Below are 23,099 nucleotides of genomic sequence, written 5' to 3'. Positions count from 1 at the left end.
GGTGGCCAGCACGGCAGAAAAAACAACCTCCCGCCGCGCCGTGGGTAAACCCTCAGCCCCTTCTCAGCGGGCCCCGGCAGGCGTGGGGCGGCGGGGTGGAGGCAGTTACCACGCCGCACGCGCCCGCAGTCGTTACTAACGGTCGGATCGGTGCCCCTCACTCCCTCACCGCCGTGCCCCACCCCAGCCCCTCTAACAAAGGAGGCCCGGGGCCGCGGCGAGGGGCGGGAGCCGCCGCTCCCCGTGGAGACCCACCCCCCCCCCCCCCCCCAGCTCCCTCCTTCCCAGCCGGGGGCGCTGCCGCCGAGCTCCGCTCTGCTCCGCACCGCCTCCTCCCTCCGTGACTGCCGCCCTTCCCCGGCGGCAGGGTGCCGGCGGGCGGGCGGGGTGTCTCCCAGGCGGCCTTGCCCGGATGTGCTACCCTGACTCATAGCCGCGCCGCACGCAGGCTCCGCGCCGCTGCCGCGCCCGCCCCGCTCCGCTCCGCGCACACGCCTCCCGCGCCTCCCTCCGCGCTAGCGGAGAGGCGGTGGCGGCAGCAGCAGCAGGAGGGTGAGGAGGAGGAGGAGGAGGCCGCGGCGGCACCATGGGTAAGTCGCCCCAGCTCCGCGCTGTGCAGCCCCCTGCCGCCGCCCCTCTGCCCCCGGAGGCCGCCGCCCGCTCGTCTCCGGCGGGCGGGGAGAGGCGACTGGTGCAACTTCCTTATCGGCCGCCTTCGCCCCCCACACCCCGTGCCTTCACCCAAGAGGGAGGTCGGGGCGGCAGCGGGGCTCTGCCGAACCCTCCCGGCGCTGCCGCGGCTATTGCCCGGCCCCGGCCCCTGCGGCGCAAAGTTTCCGCGGCTCCTGCGTTGCTGCCGGCCGGCCCCGCCTGCCGGCTCTGCCCCAGCCCGGCGCCTGCCCGGTCAGCCCCGTGGTGCTGCCCGCACGGCACTGGCGGTCCTCGGTCTGAATTCAAGCGGGTTAGAGGAAAGAGAAATTCCCCGAGTGCGAAAGGGGGGGTTCAGAGCAAGGACTTATATAAGGCACCCCCAGGACGCTTTCCCAGTTACTGTTTGTATAATGGAGACAGTTGGGGTAATACGCGTAGGAGATTATTTTATAATCTCCGTTCATTGTTTGTGGAAGACACAAAGATCTTCGTATCTCTCCGGCTTTTAGAAAGAGCATTACTCATGCCTACAAATGCAGCCATATTACCTCTGCCGTTTTTTTTTATCTTAAGATTGTAAATTAAGTAGTTTGACACTGATCACCACTTGCATGGTGCTTCCAACAAATGCCATGTGAATCTAGGAAGTACAGTATTTGATTTTTCTTTACAAAGTGCTCAATCAATTTCTCTTGCCTCCTCCTCTTGCACCAGTATTAAACAGCCGCCGTAAAACAAGATTTCCTAGAAATGTGTCTGTAATATAGATCCCAGAGATGGGTAAGGAGTGCCCCCCTTGAGCTGCCAAAGACCCAGCCAGCCTGCCAGATGTATGTGATGGTGGGGTCTAGGTTGCAGATCTGGAGGGCAAGGAGCTGTGGTTCACAACCAGGGTAAGGAGGTGGCAGTTCCTGAATTCAGCTCAGGGGTTTGACATCAGCACTTCCTGTGGCCTTAGGTACATCAGTAGTTTCTTTGCAGATCACATGCATCTTTCACTTTTAACTAGAAGTTTCCATGGCAAGAAGCAGTTGCAGTGCCTCAGTTTTTCTGCTTGTGGAAGGAGGATGAATACTTATTTAACTCCTTTAAAGCAATGGAGAGCCTTTGGAGAATGGTTCAAATTAGATGCTGCCAGGGTCAGGCATGAGGCATAACTATCAGATTTTATCAGAATTAGGTAAAACTATAACAATGTAATGAAGGTCTCTCTTCTTTCATCTGGGTGGAAAACACAAGACATCAGGATTTACTTTGCATATGTTTCCTGTCTCCGTTCACAAAGTAGGACTATTAATCTCATCGTTCTGGTGAAAATCTAGTTGTAGCTAACTCTGTTTTGGCTTCCAAAAATAAAAACTTCAGGGCATCAGCTAAAAGCTGTTCAGAAAAGCTGGTCCAGAATGAGCCCAGCACTGCTTTTTAGATGAGACTACGCTTCAGTTGCAGGCAAGTTTGTAAACTGTTTGAGAATCTGCTACACCTTGCTGTGTAAGTAAGAGTAGTTATAATTATTTTTAGGAAGACTGAAATAATTTTCCTGTAGAATCTATCAGAACCCATCCATAATTGCCCAGAGGCATTGCTTGTGAAAATACAGAGGAACCTGTCTTCCCCCTTATTTCTTCACATACAATGGCCTCATTTCACTGTCTTTAAAATCAAGGCAAACTCTTAAGTAGCCTCTGCAGCAGATCTTTTTGCTCCAAGGAGTGGCAAAGACTGAAATCAGTTTCACCTTGGCTAGCAACCAATAATGATTTTCCATTTTTAAGATCTATGTTTAAGCTCATACAATCAGTGCACTACCTTCCCTCATTTAGCCTATAGTATTCTTTTTGGTAAAGCATTGCATAAAAGCTGAAAATCTTCAGAATTAAATCAAGGATGAATTTGTTCTTCCTATAGCTTGTATATCGTTCCATAAATTGTGCTCCACAAATAAGTTTTTGTGGCAGACTGCAGTAATGTCTTATGGTTAAACATATGGTCTATTCTGTGTTTATGAAGGTTGGTATGGTATTAGCTGGTTTGTATACTAATGATATAAAGTGGAAGCCCAAGCAGGTATATTCTAACTCAAATCAAATTTCTGTTGTTAAAAAGACTTAATATGTATATATGGATCTACATTATGTTTACTGTATAGAAATATCTCTGCTGCCACTCTGGTTCCAAGTGTGTGTTGCTCTGAAGACATACTCATGACAGTTGTTTCTTCCTAGAGGATAGTGATTTCCTCTCATTAATACCAATTCCTTCTGAAATTATTATTTTTGTTGCTTGCATTTATAGTTTTTAAAGTTGTGTCTGAGTACAGTTTAAACAATATCCAAATTTTGGCTTTGAGAGGCAAGTTGCCTTAAGTACTCCTGGCAGTAGATCACTTTGAATACTTGAGATGACATGTGCACCACCAGTACTTTACTTCTGGTTTTATAGGAACAATTACAGGTTCTTACTTTTCAGTTACTAATGTAATGCTTCAGTTTCACGGTGAATGGCCCCTTTCCCCAGTCAACTCTCTTGGTTTTAACCTTGAAAAACACAACTTCCATCCTCATGCAAACACACTGTATCTGAGAAAAGCTTTCTATTTTGGAGCAGTGGCCTGTGGAGTTTTTTGTCAGCAGGCTGCAGTTATTCCACAGATGTAAATTAATAAAATAAAAATCAGGAACTTGGTTATGTGTTGACCACTCAACAGTAACCCATTGGCCCTGAAAGATGGAGAAACACTGCATATGATAGTTTGTGTGCAGAATACAAATACAGATCACAAATTGTTTTTTATGGCACGTATCAGATTCTTTGAAGTGTTGATATTATGGTCTCTAATAGCAAAAGCTCATAAAAATATTCTTCCATTTTGAGACTGTTGGTTTTGTTAGCAGGAAATGGAAGGCAGCCTCTTCTCTGATGAAAATACATACTTAGGTGCTTAGCTGGGCAACAAACTGGGAGAGCAACCTACTAGTTGCACAGTGAGACCAGTGAGTTTCATAGACTCTTTTTACAATACCTAGCAGTAATAGCATGATGACAAGATAGATAAGGTACAGGGGCTACAACATAGATGGATTTAAGTACCGTCCGTTTAGCTACACTGTTGTCAGAACAAAGATTTGTATTGCCCCTCTTCTCTCAATATACTCAATTTTCTCTCCCAGTTTTCCTGAAGAATTACCATGTGCAACTATGTATCAAGTTTTGGGGTCAGCCCGGTGGTTCTCAAAACCAAATCCAAACTGAACCACAGATCAGGGTGTGGCAAGCCACTATCTGTCTTCAGGACATTGGTTCACAAAATAAAGGAGGCAGGAGGGAGTGGAGCTTCAGGCACAAGTGTGTGCAGTATTGCTTTCGGCAGGATAGGGATAAACCTGCCTGCTTTTTATTAAAAAATGTAATCAGGAGCCTCAGACATGAGAGGAATGAAAGCTAATGAAAAAAAGTCTTCCATCCTGAGAGCTCTTTTGCTGGTTTTCTTACAAGAGATGCAAGTCAGCCTAATAAACCGCTTAGAAAATTGCACAAAAAGGTAACTTTTAATTCTTTTCAAGTTTTTGCTAAAAAATGAGACTTCTAACAACACCATCATATTAGTTCTATCCAGGCAGAATACACCAATTGAAGCCAGTATAAAATGTTGTATTAGGATTTCCTAAACCCAAGACTGATTTTGGCAAAAATCTTCTCTTTAAAACACAAACACAGAGGAAACTGCTTTTAGACTGCATCTCTTTTGCTTCAGTAGTGTTCCTCGGAGTGTGCTTCCAAAGCAGCCACAGAGGTTAGCTTAGCTCTGACTGACCTTCCTTAATGAATAACTGTTCCTGTGTTATTTGCCAATATTTGTGATCTTTTGTTATTATGTCAGACTGAAACCGACCAATTTTGTCTTTAGCTTAAGGGCTTCATTCACAAATGTGTTTCCTGAGAACAGAATATTCAGAGGTGGTTTCAGAAGTCTGTGAGGAACATCTGGCTCTCTGTAGCGTCAAAATAAAAGTGGAAAGAGAAGGGGCAAAAGAACAGCTGAAACCTGAAGGAAACAAAGCAGTAATAATGGAAATGAGAAAGCTACCAAGACAAGAGACAAGAATAGAAGGGAACAAAAATCCCTTAAGGGAGATGTGTGAAGGGAGAGAAATATTAGAAGCAAAGGAAAGACAGGAATAATAAATGGATGAATGGAACAACAGAGGACAGAAATAGGAGAAAGAAATTAGGAACTGTACTCTGTGGTCCCTGCCTCCCCCCCCCCCCCCCCCCCCCCCCCAAAAAAAAAAAAAAGTTAAGAAAATAGTTGTGGTATAAATGTCAATAAAATCAGATGATTTTTACCCTCTTTTTCTGTACCATTTGGCTGCTGCTGACAATCCTTGAGAAGACTCATTATAATTTTCCATCTTCCTCGAGTAAAGCTGATTTATTTCTGGAAGTTCTGAGAATTTAATTATTTATAAATATGTAAAAAAAAACCCAACAAACGAGATTAACATATACTAGCATTTGCTTAATAAAGGGAAGACAATGTCATCATCGTTTTGCAGGAGAGAAAGCTACGGAGATTCATCTATGACATCTGTCAAGGAGGTTGGTTGTTATCCCTTCTTAACTCTGTTGCAGGATGCAGTTCATGTCTTAGGATGACAAAGGGACATTAAACAGTGACCCAGTTACTTATGTAAGAGAAAACCCACTTTACGCTGTTGACTAGTCCACCTGGGTCTGTTCACGTGCTGTTCATTCAAGAAAATGAGCATCCCTGCTGTCTGGATGTTGTTGGAGGCATTACGTTTAAGGTTTTAACTTGTTTCCAGATTAAAATAGGTTATGAACTACATCTAAACTTCTGGAAATTAGGAGTCTTAAAATGTTGATATGTGTTCTCCAGCTAATGGAGAAATTTTTTTAATGACAGTTTGAATTTTAATTAGACAAGGAGCTTTTCCTAGTAAGAGATTTTATAAGTAGCAGCTTCCACTGCAAGGACAATCTCCCAGAGCCTCTTTTTGTTAAATATGGTCTAAAAATTTGTTTCTATTTACAAATTTTAATGTAATAGCAACAAAACAAAATTTGGTTTGGTAGAGTGAAATGATAGTTGAAAGCCACAGACTTCTGAATGTTGAAGTTCCTTTCAGTGCAAAAAATAGCTGATGTGTATTAGAATTTACGTGCACTCCAGATATGCCTAATAGAATTTGTAAACTCTCTGAAACAAATGGCTGTGGTTCAAGGAGTCTCAAAGCTGTGCAGAGAGCCTGGAGACGTTTGTTCAGTCTGTGAGTTGGCGCAGTTCTAGTTTAGGGAGCTTTGAAGTTGTGCAGAAACCCTGGTGATCTCATACCATTCTTAAGCTGTAGTTCAAGTAGATCACAAAGTTGGCAGATATCCAGAAGAATTTGTCAAATCTATAAACCAGATAACTGCTGTTCGTTTAACTCCAGATAGAGGATGGAATTCAGTGCAGGATGCTTTGGGACCTGCAAATAAATACAGCATACCTTAACTGTACAAGTATAAGTGTGTGCTGTCAAGGCATGTGCCTCAGAAATATCTATTACTTGAAGCACTTTCAGATACATTTTCTTCACAAATTCTGATAAGAAATGTCAGGGAATAAATGTGTGTGTGTCTGAAGTAGTTGGAATTCAAAATATGCATAAATTAAGACAATGTAGATGCCTGTACGAAGTTGTGTTAAAATTTGCAGGTCAAAATAAATGAAGTGCTTTTATTTCATGCTTTCCATTTCTAGGTTAGACACAAACCTCTTATAAAAATCACATTTATACATATAAAAATCAGGGAAAAGAAAAAAAAATCACCCTTTTGCTAAGGAAATAGTTTAAGTGACCCATTTCAATATTAGGTCCCATTGTCCTCATATTTCACAGGTCTTACAAGCTTATTGCTTCCCAGGCATGTGTTGTAGAAGCATCTGAGGCATAAGTCAATTCTGAGCTTTTATTAAAACACTGAGCTATTCATTGTGTTAGTGGTAGCTCAGGGAGATTCATGAAAGTTAATCAGTGTTGTTTAAGTTCATCAGTTGGTTCCATCCACTGATACTTGCCAGCCTGATGGACACAATAATTTTGAAGAAACATGCAAAAATTGTGTATAATTTTATTTTTTTGTTGACCCTTCCTATCAGTTGAATCAGATTTGACAAGTCACTTCAGTATCTGATTAAATCCAGTTAAGCAGGTGCTTAAGTTCACATGGTGAATAGCAGCCTTTCTTTCAGGCTTACTGCCTGTGGTCTGCAAATGCACTTGGGAGTAAGACTGGACAGAGAGATGGAGACTGAGTGAGAAGACTGAAATGCACAGATGAGAGCAGCTAAGCAGTATAGGATGGATGACATGATGAGGATTGAACAAAACCTTGGTGAAATTTGTCAGGGCTGCCAATCATCCTATGGGGAGCAAGCCTGTGTTTGGGAGATCTGGAGAGGTGACAGCTTAACATCTCCTGGTAGTCTTGAGTTTGCATATCCACTGTCAGCTGCCTGTGCATTTTTATGGCCTTCCTGATATACTAATATGGAAGCATCAGGGCACAAAATCTGGAGTTGAAAACCCTATCCTTATCACATTCTTCACCTTTCAGTAAACCTCTAGAATGCACCAGTCCAACACCTGCTCCCGATATAATAGAATACTCATGCTTCTCTCTTCCTACAGTTGGAAGAGAACTCTGTCATACCCAGCACTTTACAAACTTTGTTCTACCCCTTTTCCCCTTAATTATACCCAGATTGGAAACTAAAATTGCATTGTAGCATATGGATTAATTCTGTGACAGAATTTATGGATGGAAGCTGAAAATTCTGCTAGCCTAGCTATTTAACATATATATCAAACCCCACAAAACATGACCACCTGCAAGCCTTTATGGTCTCCAGGGTGAGTGGAGTGCTTGGCTGAGGAGGTCTACACGTTGCTGAAGGGTGTCCTGCTCTCTGGCAGCTAGGAAATCCTCTTGGGAGCATATTTAGAAATACTTCCTGTCTTTGATGTTGGACATGACAGTCCAGTGACTTAAATTAATGGGACTATTTTAACATTTCTAGCTTTTAATGCAACCTTACAAGTACATGTCACTGTTTACGGGGCCAGTAGCACACCTGTTCCATTCTGTAGCCTTGCTAAGTTCATTCCCATATCCCTTCTCTATGGAGAAATCCCATCATGCTTGTAGTTGACAGCACCCAGTACCCTGCAGGCATAACTTGAGTTCAGTACTGCCAAATAGCTACTTGTGCTACATGAAGGCTTTGGAACGATTTCCTTAAATCAAAATGCTGTTTCATCTTGACAGCAGGAACAAAGCATGGGAAGAGAAAAGGGTTTTAAAACCAAAGCAGGATTGTACACATCTTTCTTATCTAAATCTTCCCTGTCCACACAGTGTTTAACTTGCCCCTCCTGGGCCTCTGGAGGAACTGACTGAAGTCAGTCTTCTGAGTCCAGTGTACTTGGTAATAGTATCTTCATCTCTAACCGCTTCCTTCAGCAATCTTATGTGCACCCTGGAAGCCACTGGGTTGCTGGTCATGCTAGGACCCTGTTGTACAAATACCCAAGACACCCCTCCTGAACTTCAGTGAGCAATTTAAAAGGAAATGCAGTGAGTGAACATGACCATAAAGAGGAGTGGCAGCAGCAATGAACAGTTAGGAGGTATTTCCCCACTTACCTCTCTGTCTTTCTTTTTTTCCCTCTCCCCTAAGTAACAAGTAGCCATTATTTTTCCTCCTTCCTCTCCCGTCCTTATGAACTGATTTTAGGATCAGGATGTTGTTCTATAAGGGGGGAAAAAAAGGCCAACCACAACAGAACACTGGTCTGTGAACACATTCATTGTAAAAATGTCTGGTATGATTAAATGAATTTAGAAATCCATTAATAGGCTTTATACAAATACATTTGTTCTCATCCTGCAAAACCTGTCGGGTGATCCCCTTTCTTACCTAGTTCTTCACGAAGCTCAGGGAGAATATAGAGACATGCTGGGTCCTGCCATATGGAATTAGGGGAAAAGCAAGGAAATGTTGACAATGGAGGGAAAGAGATGGAACATGTACATAAGGAATTGCTGAGAGGAACCAGTCAGGTTCAGGGGGGGTTTGCCGTTTTAAAAATTCCATCACTCATTTACAGCAAGATAGTGCTTCAGTCCAATCAAAGATACTAATCAATACGTTTATGTGCAGCAGTGCCCAAAATACAGTGTGCACTTTCCAGGCAAAAACCACACTTCTCTATCTGATGTTACAATGTACTTATTTTCTTCAAGTCTTTTCTATTTTACCTAAGAATCCTTTCTTACTCTTCGCACTCTCTTCCACAGCCATCCTATTCCTTCAGGCTTCTTTATTTCATTGCCCAGTTTTCCATAACATCTTCCTCCTCTCTACCTCCTCCAGTTATCTGTTCTTTTCTGTCTTTCCTCCTATCTCCCACTCTCTCTCCTCCTCTGATTCTGTCTTTATTAATTAGCTATCTGACAGCTTCTTCCATCATCCACCCTTTCTACTATCTTTGTTAGGGAAAGAATTGAAAAACTGGTGCTCCACTTTCTAATTTCAAGAGCTGAAGTGATTTTTTTTCTTCTCTTCCATTAAATATCAGTTATTTACAACCAGTTTAAAATCATGCTTCAGCTTTGCCTAATGTACTTGTACAATAAGTGAGAATATATGAAAGATTGTATCTCATAGGAAAGTAATCATACAGAACTGTGCCCTATTCATGTAAATGCTATTTATACAGCATTCTTGTACCCACACAAAGCCCACACTAAGTACCACTGAAGTAATTGGGAATCTGCTTTTCTGACTCAGCTGTAGTAGAGCTTAAACTGTCCTGTTTTGGTGAAACCATGTGAAATGGCACACATCACCCCATTGTTTCAAGACGTAGTAATATTGGGTCTCCAGTTTATACAGTTGGGGGGAAAAATGGCAGACATTGAACTGATTTTGACCATCAGAAGCACTGTTAAAATGTCTTTTATTTGTAGGTCTGATTCTATACTAACAGGTAGCACCTGAAGGTACTTGCCAAATGAAGAGAGCCTTATGCTATGATAAAGTGATTTGGTGAACTTGAGAACTTGATTTTTCTTAAAAATTGATGGAATTATATAGTTTATGTAATTTGTTATATCAAAGAAGAAACCAATTTAACATGGAGATCATCATATTAGAATGTTGTCATGTAAAAGGAATAGTAAGCAGTGTCATAAGCTATTAATATACATACAGTGACCTTTGTTCTATCTTGTAGCAGCACAGGGAAAAGGAAAAATTATGTTTTCAGAAACTCCCTTTGTAGCCATTAGATGATGGCTTTCGGTGCTTTCTGATATTCTCAGAAAATGTTAGGAATCTCTCTTTGCAAGACTGCTACACATTATGCTTCTAATGACATATATTAGAGTGTGGACATTTAATGCTCTGAAGGCAAGAATGGTGGAGAGAAAAAAAAACAGTTCAATACACTTCTTCAGAATGCGTCTTCATCCCAGAAATTATCTGAAGCGCTTGTTTATCGTTATGAAGGCCATAACTTCTCCCTTTACAAGGAGGGTGAAGGCATCACAGTTCTTTTTTTGGCTGTTGAGAACAAGGTAGAATTTAAGACTTCTTACACAGTCTCTGGAAGAGACTAGAGGAGTTCTCTTGTGATCATAAAATTTGAGTTCAGTATGTGTACCCAGTTCAAAACTGATGGCTGGAGAGAGAAATGCCCTAGATAATACAGCACTTCAAGTTAGCAAGGGGTGGCCTGTTTTACTTTTTCTTTTTTTTTTTCTTTAAATTGATATTAAATAGGCTTTCTGATAAAAAGCAACAGATGTGGACTACTGGATTGTTTTTAGCCTACTTAGCTCTTCCAGTTCTGAACAGTTTTCTGTGCTTCAGCGATCACAACAGCAAGGTGTCATTGGAAGCCAGCATACTTAGCAACTATTTAAACTAAACTGCTTTCTTTTCTAAAATCAGAAATGGTCATCAACACAACAGCATTTTTGGCTGTACATAAAGAACTTGCTGGATTTTTTGAAAGCTGGTTAATAGGCACATTTTACAAAATGATTTAATCTTGGCAGGTTTTTGGAAACACAGGCTTTTCTGTTTGACCCTTTTTATGTCTTAAAAAATAAATGGAAGAGCCTATTATTTTTTTTTCCCGTTACCAGAAATGTATTTCTTGCAATCAGAAACATGCTGAGGAGCCTGCTTGCGGATTAAGATTAAACTCTGTTTGGGCAGACAGAAATGTAACTCTGAGATCAAGGATTAGATATCAAACTTGAAAATTCAGGAATTCTTGTAAGCTCCTGATGTTTTTCCTTCATTCTTCTCCCCAGACTCATGTTCTTCCTGCAAAAGCAATCATTGTAATAAAACAGGCCTCTACTGATTTTAGTCACAGTTTGGAATGAAAATACTTTTGTTTTAACACTAGTTGTTGGCCTTTCAAAGAACAATCAGAATAGGTTTTTGATGGCCACTATGGTTATTGTATTTATATAACAGTAAAAGATTCTGTACTTCTTAGGCTTTGATCATGTAGGATGTGTTGGACTTCAGTGTTATTTTCTAACACCTTCAGAGGGTCAGTGCAAGTTTAGAAGCCAATTTCTGCTTGTTTACATGAGCATACTGTTCTGCTCTGTATTTGTGGAACTGATTTGTCTCCATAATTCAGCATATAATTTGAATTTTTTAATTCTAAGGGTTTCTGCTGCTTCATCTAGTGCAATCTAATGGTGACGTAAAACCATCAGACAAGAAAGTCTGGTTGCTTTGACATGAAAGATCTGCATGCTCAAGACAGAGCTTATAAAGAGGCATTAATTTAATGAAAGTAAACCTTTTTATTCAGTGCTGCAACATGACTTCTTTAAATTGAATATGGCAAAATGTTGAATGACACATTTAAATGTGTGTTGTAGGTTTAAATGACGCCCTATTGTAGTGCTTTAAGTGACCTGGTTGCAGAGCATTTAGAAAAGGTAATCTGTTGAAACCAGCTTTGCTGCTGAAGCTTCTGTGTAGTCAGATTATGGCCTCAGTTCCCTATTGCCCTGTATTATGCATAAAGTGACTTCAAATTTGATTTAAGATGGCAATTGGGCTCAAATTGTAGCTTTTATATTCTGCCTGGACATAAATGACCATAGGATAATGGGTAATAAAGTGATGACTAATAAAATGATGCCTGTGGTACCTTCATATTTGAGATGACTTGAAGAAGTCTCATTTTTAAATACTCATCATGGTTTAGTAGAATTAATGGTTTTAAAATCTGCATACAGTTTTTAGGCTGCAGTGACTCACAGCTGTGGAAGCCAGAAAAAGCTGCAGATGTTTAGTACACTGGAGAATTTGCGGCACAAGGGAATTAGGAGTTGTATTCTCAAAAGACTAGTCAGTTCAGCATATCATGATGTCAGACACAGGTGAGGAAATCTGACTTCTCGTGCATTAGAGAGTTACTGAAAAGTTCTGAGTTCTATCATTTAAAAAAATCCTCTTCAGAGGGATCTATAAACATGAATTCATCTAAATAGCCTTTTAACTGAGAGAGTGAAGATAATATGTTTAACTACATGAAAAGTGAAGCAGGGAAATAAAACTAAACTCAAATTTAACCCTCCCTCCTCAATCTCTTTCTTTAAAATAGTAAAAACAGGACCAAGACAGTAGATTGTAAAAAGGTGTCTTCCTCTCTACTCCCATTGTCATGCAGGATTTAAAGTTAGTGTATTGCAGAAGGCTGCTATTGACCCAGATAGGGAAACAGGAAGTAAGTGAAAACTAGATTTTTACCTTGAACTCTGGAACATGAAAGTAAACAAGTAGCCTAACAAATGAAAGGCATGCTTTGCAAAAGAGATATTGGTTCGATATTTTTGAAAATATTTGCTCCTAAAATGTGGTTTTCTAGTGTGACAATGCATCAGTAAAAGAGATATCAAGGTGCAAAAGGTGTCATAAAGACAGCTAGAATTGAAAGTGGCATTTTCAAAGGCCTGTGTTCAGACCACAGCTCTATATTCACCTCAAAATGTAAAGTTTATGGGTATTTTGATAATTATTTCATTATACACATACCATCTACCAATTAAAAGGCTGGGAAGTTCCTAACAGCTTCTTTTAATAGGAAAATTGAAAATTAATATACTTTTGTAGTTCACAAAATCACCTCTTTGGTACTTATGTTCCATTTGCGTCATGTACACTATCATCTCACAAATTTTGATATCTTTTTTAACCACAATTCACATTTCTAATGCTTCTTTTTTCTTTTCAGAGATAGAAATAATTAATAATGTTTCCTCAGTGTTAAAATATTGCTATAGAAAGCAAGCCTCATTCAAGCTCTTTTTGTTTGCCTTTACAACTGAAGACTACAGTGAAAGGGAGTCCACCTTCTCTGTTCTTCAAAGTTGTGCTCGTATCGTTCTGGAGTAATATAAAGGACTTGCCAAATCAAGATAAATTTACATCATACCCAACAAGTTGCTTTTTCCCAATAGTAAGACTTAACTTCCATAATATTTTACAATCACAGTCTGTCTTCTTATATGTGGGAATTCAAGCGGTACCAAAAATACTTACACTGTTGAGTAAATTCAAGACAAGAATCTCACAATAAAAATTAACAGTATGTTAGCAAGAGAAAGGAAATAATTTTATACATACAAAGGAGTCCTCTCTTACTTGTATTTGAGGATTTTTCTTCTTGAGCCCCAAACTGCTGCATGTTTTGTGGAACATAAGGGTACTTATCTGTTTGGAAAGAAAAGGAAAAGATTTGTTACGTAAGAGTTAGATAGCAGGAATAGTCAGATCAGGATTTTTCTAATCTGTGCTCTGCTGATTTTTAGTACAACCAAGCAGTTACTTTTCTGTCACACAGGACTTAGATATACCTGTAAGAACCATGTCCTACTTGGAGGCACTGTAATAAGCTCTGTGGTAAAAACAGTGAAGGTGTTTTGAGCTAAAACTTGAACAGATTTGTGGAATCAGGAGAAATACAGAATTGTCATTTGGAAGGATTTTGAAGCAGGACTGTTTCCAACACTAGAACCAGGTCAGCTATGACTAGCTACTACTTGAAGCCTCTGTAGTCTCTGTAATGTCCCTTCAGGTAGCTGCAGGCCCCCCTTAGCCTCCTCTTTGCCAGATTAAAGAAGCCTCCAACCTCCCCTTACATGTCATGGGTTGTGGGCACATGCCCATCTTGGTAGCCCTGTCCTAGACTCTCTCCCATTTTTCAGTATCCTTCTTGATCTTGGACACCCAGAACCAAAGAAAGAATTTTGGGACACACAAATCCTTGCCAGGCATCAAGCAGAGCCTTGATCTGCTGGCCACACTCCTAATATAACCAATATAGAGTTTGCTTTATTTACCTTGAGAGCATGCTGCTGCCTCATGCTTTACTTGGCATCCACTGTAACCCCCGGGTCTTTTCAACAGTTTGTTCCCAGCCTGCATTGATGCTTGGGGTTATACTGCCTTAGCTGCAGAACTTGGCATTTATCCTTGTTGAACGTCATGAGACTTCTGTTGATCCAGTCCCCAAGTTTCTGAAATGTGCCTCTGGATTACTATTTGGTATGCCAGCTGTTCCCCCAAATTTAATGTTGTCTGCGAAAGATTACAAATGCATATCTACCTGCAGGCTATACTGGTTTCGAACACAAACTGCATACTCAAAATCTGGACTTTAACCAGTCTATATAGGGCTGTGTAGACTCACATTTGACTTCTTGATACTAAGTAAAGCAATGATAAACACTTCATATCTGTGACTCTAGAAAAACTAAAAAAGTCTGTATACTTGAAAAAATGTCTAGGAGTGTTTGTTAGACTAACGTTTGCAGTTGCAAGTGAACATGAGTTACTGGCAATCATTTAATGCAAGTGAATCAAGGATGGCAAACCTTAATTTCTGTACACCCAACAGACTTAATTCTACAGAATCACATCATCACACTGATGATGAAATATGGATTCTCAGGTGTAGCCTAAATGGGATTTCAGCTTTTTCTGTGCTTAGTTGATGAGAAATGCATTGAGATTGACTTGCAGGAGCAATTAATGGGAAACCATTGTGTCCAGATCTCCCAGTCATTCTTGTAAGAGCCCTACTGAGCATGACATAGCTTCCACCTTGTCTATGTGTCCAGTTTCCTTTCCAGCTAAGCAGGGGACAGTGAATACCTTGAACTTTCTCTGACATGGAATATGATGAGCCAGAAGCTCTCCCGAGTCCCCCTATTTAGTCATAGTCACAATCTGTCTGTCATGGCCCATATCTGACTTAACTGTAGAGGTAAAAGGCTCTACCTAAATTAGGTCCGTTCATCCCAACACATTGTGCTTTTACTTATGTATTATTTTTTTAAAAAATATTGTTTTTCCAGCTTCAGTAATACATTTCTATCAACCTGGAACAAGAGGAAGCTTTTCCAAGATAGATGATTTTACACTAGCAGAGTTTATTTTGTAGCATCTGCCACTATTTTTATCCCTCTAGAGCACCTGTGGTGAAGACCTGAAATATGACAATCTAAACTTCTGCTCAACTAGATCAGAGAATAATTCCTTTGTCAAAGGCATTTAACTTCTCTAGTGGGACATAACTGTACATTTTTTCAAGGGATTATCACAGTGGATCCTACTCACAGGGAAGACAAACTTCCATATAAAAGGGTGGCAACGCACAGACATGCATTTCCTGGGATACTATGGATTCTTCAGTGCTAGTAGAGTTTGTTAGTTCTCTCCCTCTGGGCCTTCCTGTAATCTTTTCCTTAGAGGAGTCCAACTCTGATTACACATGAAGAGTGCTGACATAGAATAGGGGGGGCTTATTCTGAGAAGAAACAACGTCTAGGTGAGATACAGAAGGAGCTATGCATGTCATCTGCTGGATTTATAGAGGATTTGAAATTATCAACAGTTACCAAACTACTACTCACTGTGCCTAGCTGCCTATTTTGATGGGACATGAGGAAGGAGAAAGGCTGATTTTTATCATGTGCTTATAGCTGAAACATTAGCAATTTTCCTGATAAATATTGTTTTAAAGATCAATTGCTGACTGTATTAATTAATATTACCTCAATAACATTCCATATGAGGCTTTTGTGTGTTAATAAAAAGGAGAGGAAGGACATTAAACCAGATAACGCTTTTTAAAATTTTTCTTACATGCAGCTTCTGGAAGTAAATGGAATATGGCCAGCAATAAAGCTGCACTGATCTATGCCTGCTGATACAGAAGCATCCTGGTCTATCAGCATATCAACAGTAGTTAAAATTGACAGCAGCTTTAGGCCTGTGCATAATCCACACATTTACTCCATGAAACGTGTCTCTGAGCTTTCCCCCTGTAATGTGTCACAACTACTGAACTATTCTTTTCTCCACTTCCCCTTTCTTCCACTTTCAAAGGACCAATTATAATTAAGAAAATAAAGTTTCAGAAAAAGCGTAATTGGAAAGCTTAATAGGAGAGATTCTTTCCTCAAGTGTGGTCCCTTTGTGGCTGGCATCTGTGGGAGTTATACATGCTGACCATGAGGAATTTCCTTGCTGCAAACAATTATAAACATACAATATAGAGAGGACTGTGCTGTTCCTTAATGTTGGTGCAAGATGCCTAGAGGAGGGTGGGCTAAGGCACATTGTTGGAGTTTTTCAGACTATTGACAGAGCATTGCGAAGATTCTCAGTGTCTCTTGGCTGTCAAGCAGTCCATAAGTAACTCTTCAGTGCAGTCACTCATGCTAGCTGCAGCACCCTTGTTACATACAGGGGCTGGTCAGGAAATCACCTCTCAGAAAGTTATGCTGGGTTTTGACTTCTGTTCTGTGCTTGCCTACCTTCTGAAGTACTGCTGCATCTTTCAGCCCTAATGGCAAAAGGACTGGCAGTCGATCAGTAGCTCAGTCCTTCTAAGAGTCTGTCTACCTTGGGTAGTTTACTGACATTATAGACCAGTGTAACAGCACAAGTGCAGTTAACAGTGATACAATTCTCTGAGACAATGATTGAAAGTGGCATAAAATAAATAACATTAATATCCTGAAATACTTATGCGGTGGAAGTTTTTCTGTAGACACATGGTTAGGGACAGACTGCATTACACCCAGTGTGGCATTCAGAAACCTGAGCCAGGAGTTTTGGCGCTTGAAATAAACAGTGCCTGGAGAGTTCAGAGTAGGATCACCTACCGAGCTCAGCAGGAAACCACCCATAATTAATATGCATACTGTTTTCTGATCAGCACAATTTCTGCCTTAAGCCCAGGACCTGGAATTATTTTTGAGAGGTGGATGCCTGCACCTTTTCTATTACAGTCTGAACCTTCATTCCTCTTCCTTTTCAAATGTGAATGGAGGAAGAGGCGCAACTGGATTACCACCTTTACCTTCCTTGGGTTAGGCACATGTTTACACAGGAAAGAGAATAGTCCAGGCTTTTTCTCTGCCTGAAATTGAAGCTGTGCCCTCAAACAGACCAGAAAACCAGGCCTAATAGTGGTACACATTCATAGCCTTGACTAATAAGTCAAGGCATGTTTTTAAAAAGGTGGAGGTGTTTAGTTCCATCACTTTTTCCTGTGACTGTTCATTTGTTTTATGCAATGACTGCGTAATATAAAATATATCTCAACAGAAGAGGTAGAAGCGATTTCAGTCCTCACACAAAAAATGTAAAAATCTGGTTTGAGTATGTTTCTGGGAAACTGAATTTAAATCCTTTCAGGTAGAGGATAGCATTGGGTTTATTTTCATGTTTAGGCTTTCATGCCTTTTCATATTTAGGTTTTTCATGAAAGGCACTTTCATGTTTTTGGCATCTACTTTCTGTTGGATGTGAGTGCCTTTCTCCAAGCATTCCTATGTTGCCTGTGTGTAACAGGCACATTTGAAGGAAGGCCTGGGAGTGTCACTCCCTTAGATCCCAATAAGGCTAATAAATGAATTTTGTTATTAAGCTGCCTGAGAGAACTAGAAGAGTGCTGGATATGGGCTTAAGCTGAATGCATGTGGAACTTCAAAGGAAAAAAAGGTTAAATTTATCCAGAATTTGGTGACAGGTGAATGGGACCATGGGAAGTAGGCTTCCTAGAGTCACCTCTGTGTATAAACCCGATTTTCTGGTTTTTCTCCCCTGTATTTAAAGGTCAGTCAAGATCTGCTTGGTCATCAGAGGGATAAATGTCTTTGAGAGTACAGTGGACATTATTGATCTGGGGCCCATAACATTTGCAACTGTACCCAATTGTCACAGAACCTTGTATCCTTCTTTGTCCTCCCCATCTGCTATTAGTTCTGCCCTTCATTCTTGAGATCTGCAGATTGTATGCAGAGCCTGACTCCTCTCTGTTTCTGTCAATATGACCCTTTGCTTAGTCTGAAAGATGGTTATTAAGCAGTAAAAGCAAAGCACTCCTCCACTTTGCAACACACTCAGATCCTGGTTGGGGGGGAAACAAATGACATGCAATTTAATGTAACAAGTGGTATTTTGCAGAAATCTTTTGTCTTTTTTCCCCAAAATAAATATATTTTAAAAGTAATCTTGGTTGCCTTTTTTATTGAGCTTCCTACAAATACATGTGTCTTGGGAGCATTTCACTTGGTTTTGGGATGTTGTCCAAACACAGCTGATTGCAGAGTGGGAGATTAATAGTTTAATTAAGAGTCATGAGATGTAAGACCTATAAAGTAGCCTTTTCTTTTTGAGATTTTTTCCCCCTGATTTGCACTGTCAGGTTTTCTCTCTCCAAAAACATATTTTCAGCAGATACATATTGCATCTTCTCATTCAAATGTTTGTCATAGTGGTTTGAAGTAATACTTGAGGCCTAGAACATTTGGATTATGATTTACCCAGCTGCGCATACATACTGGAATGTGCTGCCTCAGAACATCAGTACCACGTTTACTGCACTGTCACTGTTGTATAATTTTTACTAAATAAAGCTCTTAAATGCTGTGCAAAGGTTAATGATCTCTTATAACTGCAGCAGTCATGCAGAATACTAGTGGGTTTTGTGTACATCTTTCTTTAAAATAGGGTTATATTAAGCGTTTTGTGCACCATTTTAATTTTGCCATCTGATTATGCAGTTTTATGTCAGTCTTACATGAAAACTCAGTTGAATCCTTTTCCTCTAGAGAGCATCTGAGCTGGTCCTATCACTGCAGTGTTTTTATTAATGCTCTACATCCTATGCATTCTTAAGTGAGAAAAAATAGCTGCATTAATAGGTAAATATTTACCACTAGAGGAATTAACCACAGATGTCTACTAATCTTAAAAACACCAGGTTTAAGGCAGTACGGGATACCTTTAAAAACAAACTCCTTTTTGGCCCTAAAAGCTTATAGACAAATTATACTGACAACCCAGTCTTCAGTTTACAATATGTGGGCACCACAATCTGCCTACAAAGTGCATATTGTTGATTTGGGGCCATCTTAGTAATTTGTGCTGAACTGCTAAATTGATGGCCTAGTGGCATCAGACAATCTCACCAGCCAAGAAGCAGTGCTTTCCAGAATTGACTTAATTTCCTTTGTATCCTTCATTAACATTAGAGAATTTTAAAAAACCTTTTTCTCCAAGGCATAAGGAGACTGTCACACTTCTGTCAGCCCTTCTGTGGTTAAAGGAAATTTTTGAATTACAGGTTTTAACACAATTGTGTTTTCAGGAGGAAAGGCACATTCTTATGTAATAGTCTTGCCCTCCCTTCTTTCCGTGGGACAAAAATGTTTTGCTGAGAGTAACTTTAGTAGGAGAATACTGGCAAACAAGTACTTACCACCATATGAATTTTTAATTGTAAGACATTTGTAAATAAAGGAGTTTAGAGTCATGTATTAGATTTGCAGTTGATCTCTTTCTAACAAACTCACTGAAACCCAAACAATAGCACAAATGGCAGGTCACTTCCATTATGAACATGTTTGCACACACTCATCAAATTTGAAAAGTATATTTTCAGGGCTGAAAGCTTGCATGCAGAGTTTGTAATTATCATGTAGCTTGTAATTAAAAGTAGTGATTTTTTTTTTTTGTAATTTTGGGGAAAATTAAATAAAAACAAATTAAAAGCAAATTTTGAAAGTTCTCTGGAGACCAGCATAAATCACCATTAAGACTTCACATCTAAGGAATATGAGCCCTTTGAGACATAATTGTGAAATCCCCCAGTCTGACAAGATACAGAGGCTGCAACTTTCAACCTTCTCCTGGGATAGAAAATTGGGGGAAAAGTGCATGCTTCCATAAAAAGATAACTGGGTGGAACAAGTGTAGTAGAGCAGCTGGTTTAGGATATGTATCTTGTTGTCAAGAAGGAAAATGGAACTTGCATGAATGTTGTTGCATAACAGAATGTCTTATGTCTTTTTAATTAGGAACAGCTAAACTAATTTCATTTATGACTTTTTTTCATTTGTTTTTAAGCTTTATTTTACCAGTGATAGATGTATTATTTTATATATATAGCTCCTTACAAAAAGATTTTATAAAAAAAAATTTAAAAGAATAGAATACAAACTGACCTTATATCAGGGTAAATATTTACTCTCCTTGCTGAGGTTTAGACACGTTTTGTGTCAAGCATCAGAGGTTTCTAACAGAGCTAACATACTAAGGGAACTATATCAGCACAGGACACCATGATAGCAACTGCCGCGGAGAAACTCAAGTCAATATTTGGACCAGGAGCAAATGGGTTGCTAAGAGTGCTCTGATCAACCTTGAATTTAAAATTAGCTGCTTGAAGATCCAGCAAAGTAAACAATTTTTTAGCTTGGAAAAGGACTGGGAAATTCAAGTCTCCAGGTTGTAAGAGTTTTTAAAGGGCTTACTGTTCAGAAAGATGCTCAAGGTCCAGACTTCCTTCTAGAATGGTATGCATTTACAGGCAGGTACAACAATTTGTATCCCATAATCACATGCAAAAAAACAGTAGCAAAACAAAGAAAAGTTATTAACTGATAAAAATTTAAGATTTCAGACCAGGAGTACAAAAGCAGATTACATAAATTGTTAATTTTCAATGACAACTTCATTTAATCTGCCAACATACCTTTAAAAATGTAGCACTAATTGAGTAATCATAGAACACGTGGAAACATCATTATGTTCCGTCATTAGGTCTTTTGTAGCCTTTCTTTAAAGCTTCAGTTTTTCCTAGATTAATCGCCATTTTCCCACTGCTCAAACCTATTTTCTGTAGTAGATTGCTCTTTGCATCCTAATCATATATGTTATGGCCTTGAAGACTGGAGTAGCTGGTTTTAATTAAGTCCACAGTCAAGAGTTGAAAGAGAATGTCAAAGCAAAGATCTTTCTGTTCAAATCCTTTTCAAAACTCCCATTTTGTTGAATTGCCCACAAATTAATTAAGACAACAATAAACATAGTCGATGTTTTTACAGTTGTATTCTCTTTAGTATCTCATTACATGTTAGGACCTCCAAGTGTTTATGCACATGTGGAAGGCTACTTACAAAAATATTCCAGTAAGAATGAAAAAGTTACTCACAGGTAAGTAGTGAGAGAATCAGGGCCTTCTCTGTCTTCTGAGTGCTTATCCTACAGAGATTTAAGATATAAATTAATCCCATTAATTTCTAGATTTTATACTTGATTCAGTTAAAAGGTGTGGAGGGATAGGAATGAGGAGGGAGTGTTACTAAACCACTTCTTATAACTGAAATAGCATTTTTGTCTCACTGTATTTCTCATATCCCAGACAACTGATCCTCTAGCTGAGAGTCTGGTGGAGCATTCAGTATTGTTTTACCTGTCTCTTTTGATGCAATATAGTGCAGAAGTGGATCACCTAGATTACCTCTGCCAGTCTTGCAACGTTGTGAATCCTCCCGGATAATTTGGCTATTACTATGATTATTTTAGTAGCTGGTTTGCGTTGAAGGCTATAGATCAGGCCAAGCAATTCAGTGCTAGGTGTTCATGATGTATACAACCTGATCAGATAGACTCATAGCATCACATGAAAAATTAAGTCATTAGGGACATCAGAGGTCACCTAATATAGCCTCCTGTGCCAAGCTGGGCTAACTTTAAGCGAGATCAGGTCACTCAGAACAATTTTTTTAATTAGGGGTGTGTTTTTTTGGCAAACCAGTTTTGGTTTTCCAAGGCAAATTTGAATATAAATTACAGTGTAGAATTTATATTTCTCTATTAAATACACATAGTTTAGCACAATGACTAAAGAATAACTCTGTAATGGATTTTGGCACTAAAAGATATATACTTAATATATAGTGAGCATAGTACCCATCTGTTGCTGAAATCTCTCTCATTGCTTAGAATGGCTCTTGAGATTTGTTTCCCCTGTGAAGATTTTTGTCACTGAACTTCTCTTTAACTTTCTGTCTACTGTGACTTTAACTCCCTGTACCTACTCCCATTCCATTGGCCCTGAGCAAGCTGAGCAGATTCTTACTGTGTTTACGGTTTTAGAACAACTGTGCACCAGGTTTTCACTTTCACTTTGTATTTGCCTAATAGGGAATTTGGAGCAGCAGTAGATTGAACAATCCTAAATGTTAGAAAAAATACATGAAGGGAAGCAACAACCCAAAGCAAAACCTCAGCAGTTTACTTTCAAGGTTAGTTTCAAGTTTACATGCAAGTAAACTTGTTAGAACCTAACCATCTGTACACTATTAGGTGCGTATTTGGCAAAAAAAAAAAAAAAAGGTAAATAAAAAAGCTGTCAAATGACTCTTGAATATTCTAACGGCTCAAAGGCTCTTTGTGTGGTAATGTTGGCACAGCTCCTAAGTGACCAGATGGAATTTTATTAACACTCAACAGGACAAGGGCTGAGATTTTGTTTCTTAACTTACTATATTTGAAATGCTTGTAGAGAATGTGTCAGAAAGCTTGTTATTTTTTCCTACTACGCAAAATTACACATATACCTTCCCTTAATGCAAAGATGTTGACTGCTTCAGAGATTGTCATTTCTGTAAGTAGGGTAAGAAAAGAGAGATGAGATGTATGGTAATTTAAATATCACAACTTTTTAGTGAATTTTTAAAAGGTGGATTTATATACCCGATTAATGGTCATATTAAAAGCAGGATTTAGAAACAGGCTTTTTAAGAAACAGACTTAAAGAATGTGTTTTTATAAGAGAAAACAAAAAAATATCTAAGTATTAAAATAACCTTGATTTCTGACCACTGACAGTAGCGATGTCAGATTTCCATTGAAGGACTCTGGTAAACATAAAATCCAAGAGAATTTATATGAATCCTCCTTTCCTGGCATCATTGTGGGTTTATTGTCAGTAAGAAATATCTGAAAACTGAAAATCTCCATTGTCTGGTAAATCACA

The 23,099-nt window shown here is 39.5% G+C and overlaps 1 protein-coding gene and 1 long non-coding RNA gene across 2 annotated transcripts in view; one reads left to right on the top strand and one right to left on the bottom strand.

The window, feature by feature from the left end:
- Positions 1-575: 575 nt before the first annotated feature.
- The window catches only part of RAP1GDS1 (Rap1 GTPase-GDP dissociation stimulator 1), a 101,719-nt gene continuing 79,195 nt past the window's right edge, over positions 576-23,099 (top strand). The window contains exon 1 of the mRNA XM_082482495.1: positions 576-590. Coding sequence (XP_082338621.1) covers positions 587-590 — 4 coding nt within the window. The 5' untranslated portion in view covers positions 576-586. The remainder of the gene's footprint in view (positions 591-23,099) is intronic.
- LOC309671190 lies at positions 6,105-22,648 on the bottom strand. The gene is made up of 4 exons (XR_014269116.1): positions 22,606-22,648; positions 21,270-21,319; positions 13,403-13,471; positions 6,105-6,143 (listed from the first exon to the last, which is right to left on the bottom strand). It is a non-coding gene; the product is annotated as an uncharacterized lncRNA (long non-coding RNA).

Source organism: Vanellus vanellus (assembly GCF_965231255.1).
Source record: "Vanellus vanellus genome assembly, chromosome: 4".
In the NCBI taxonomy this organism is placed as follows: domain Eukaryota; kingdom Metazoa; phylum Chordata; class Aves; order Charadriiformes; family Charadriidae; genus Vanellus; species Vanellus vanellus.
The sequence above is the reverse complement of the archived record's forward strand: the minus strand, read 5'-3'. Positions and strand labels throughout refer to the sequence as shown.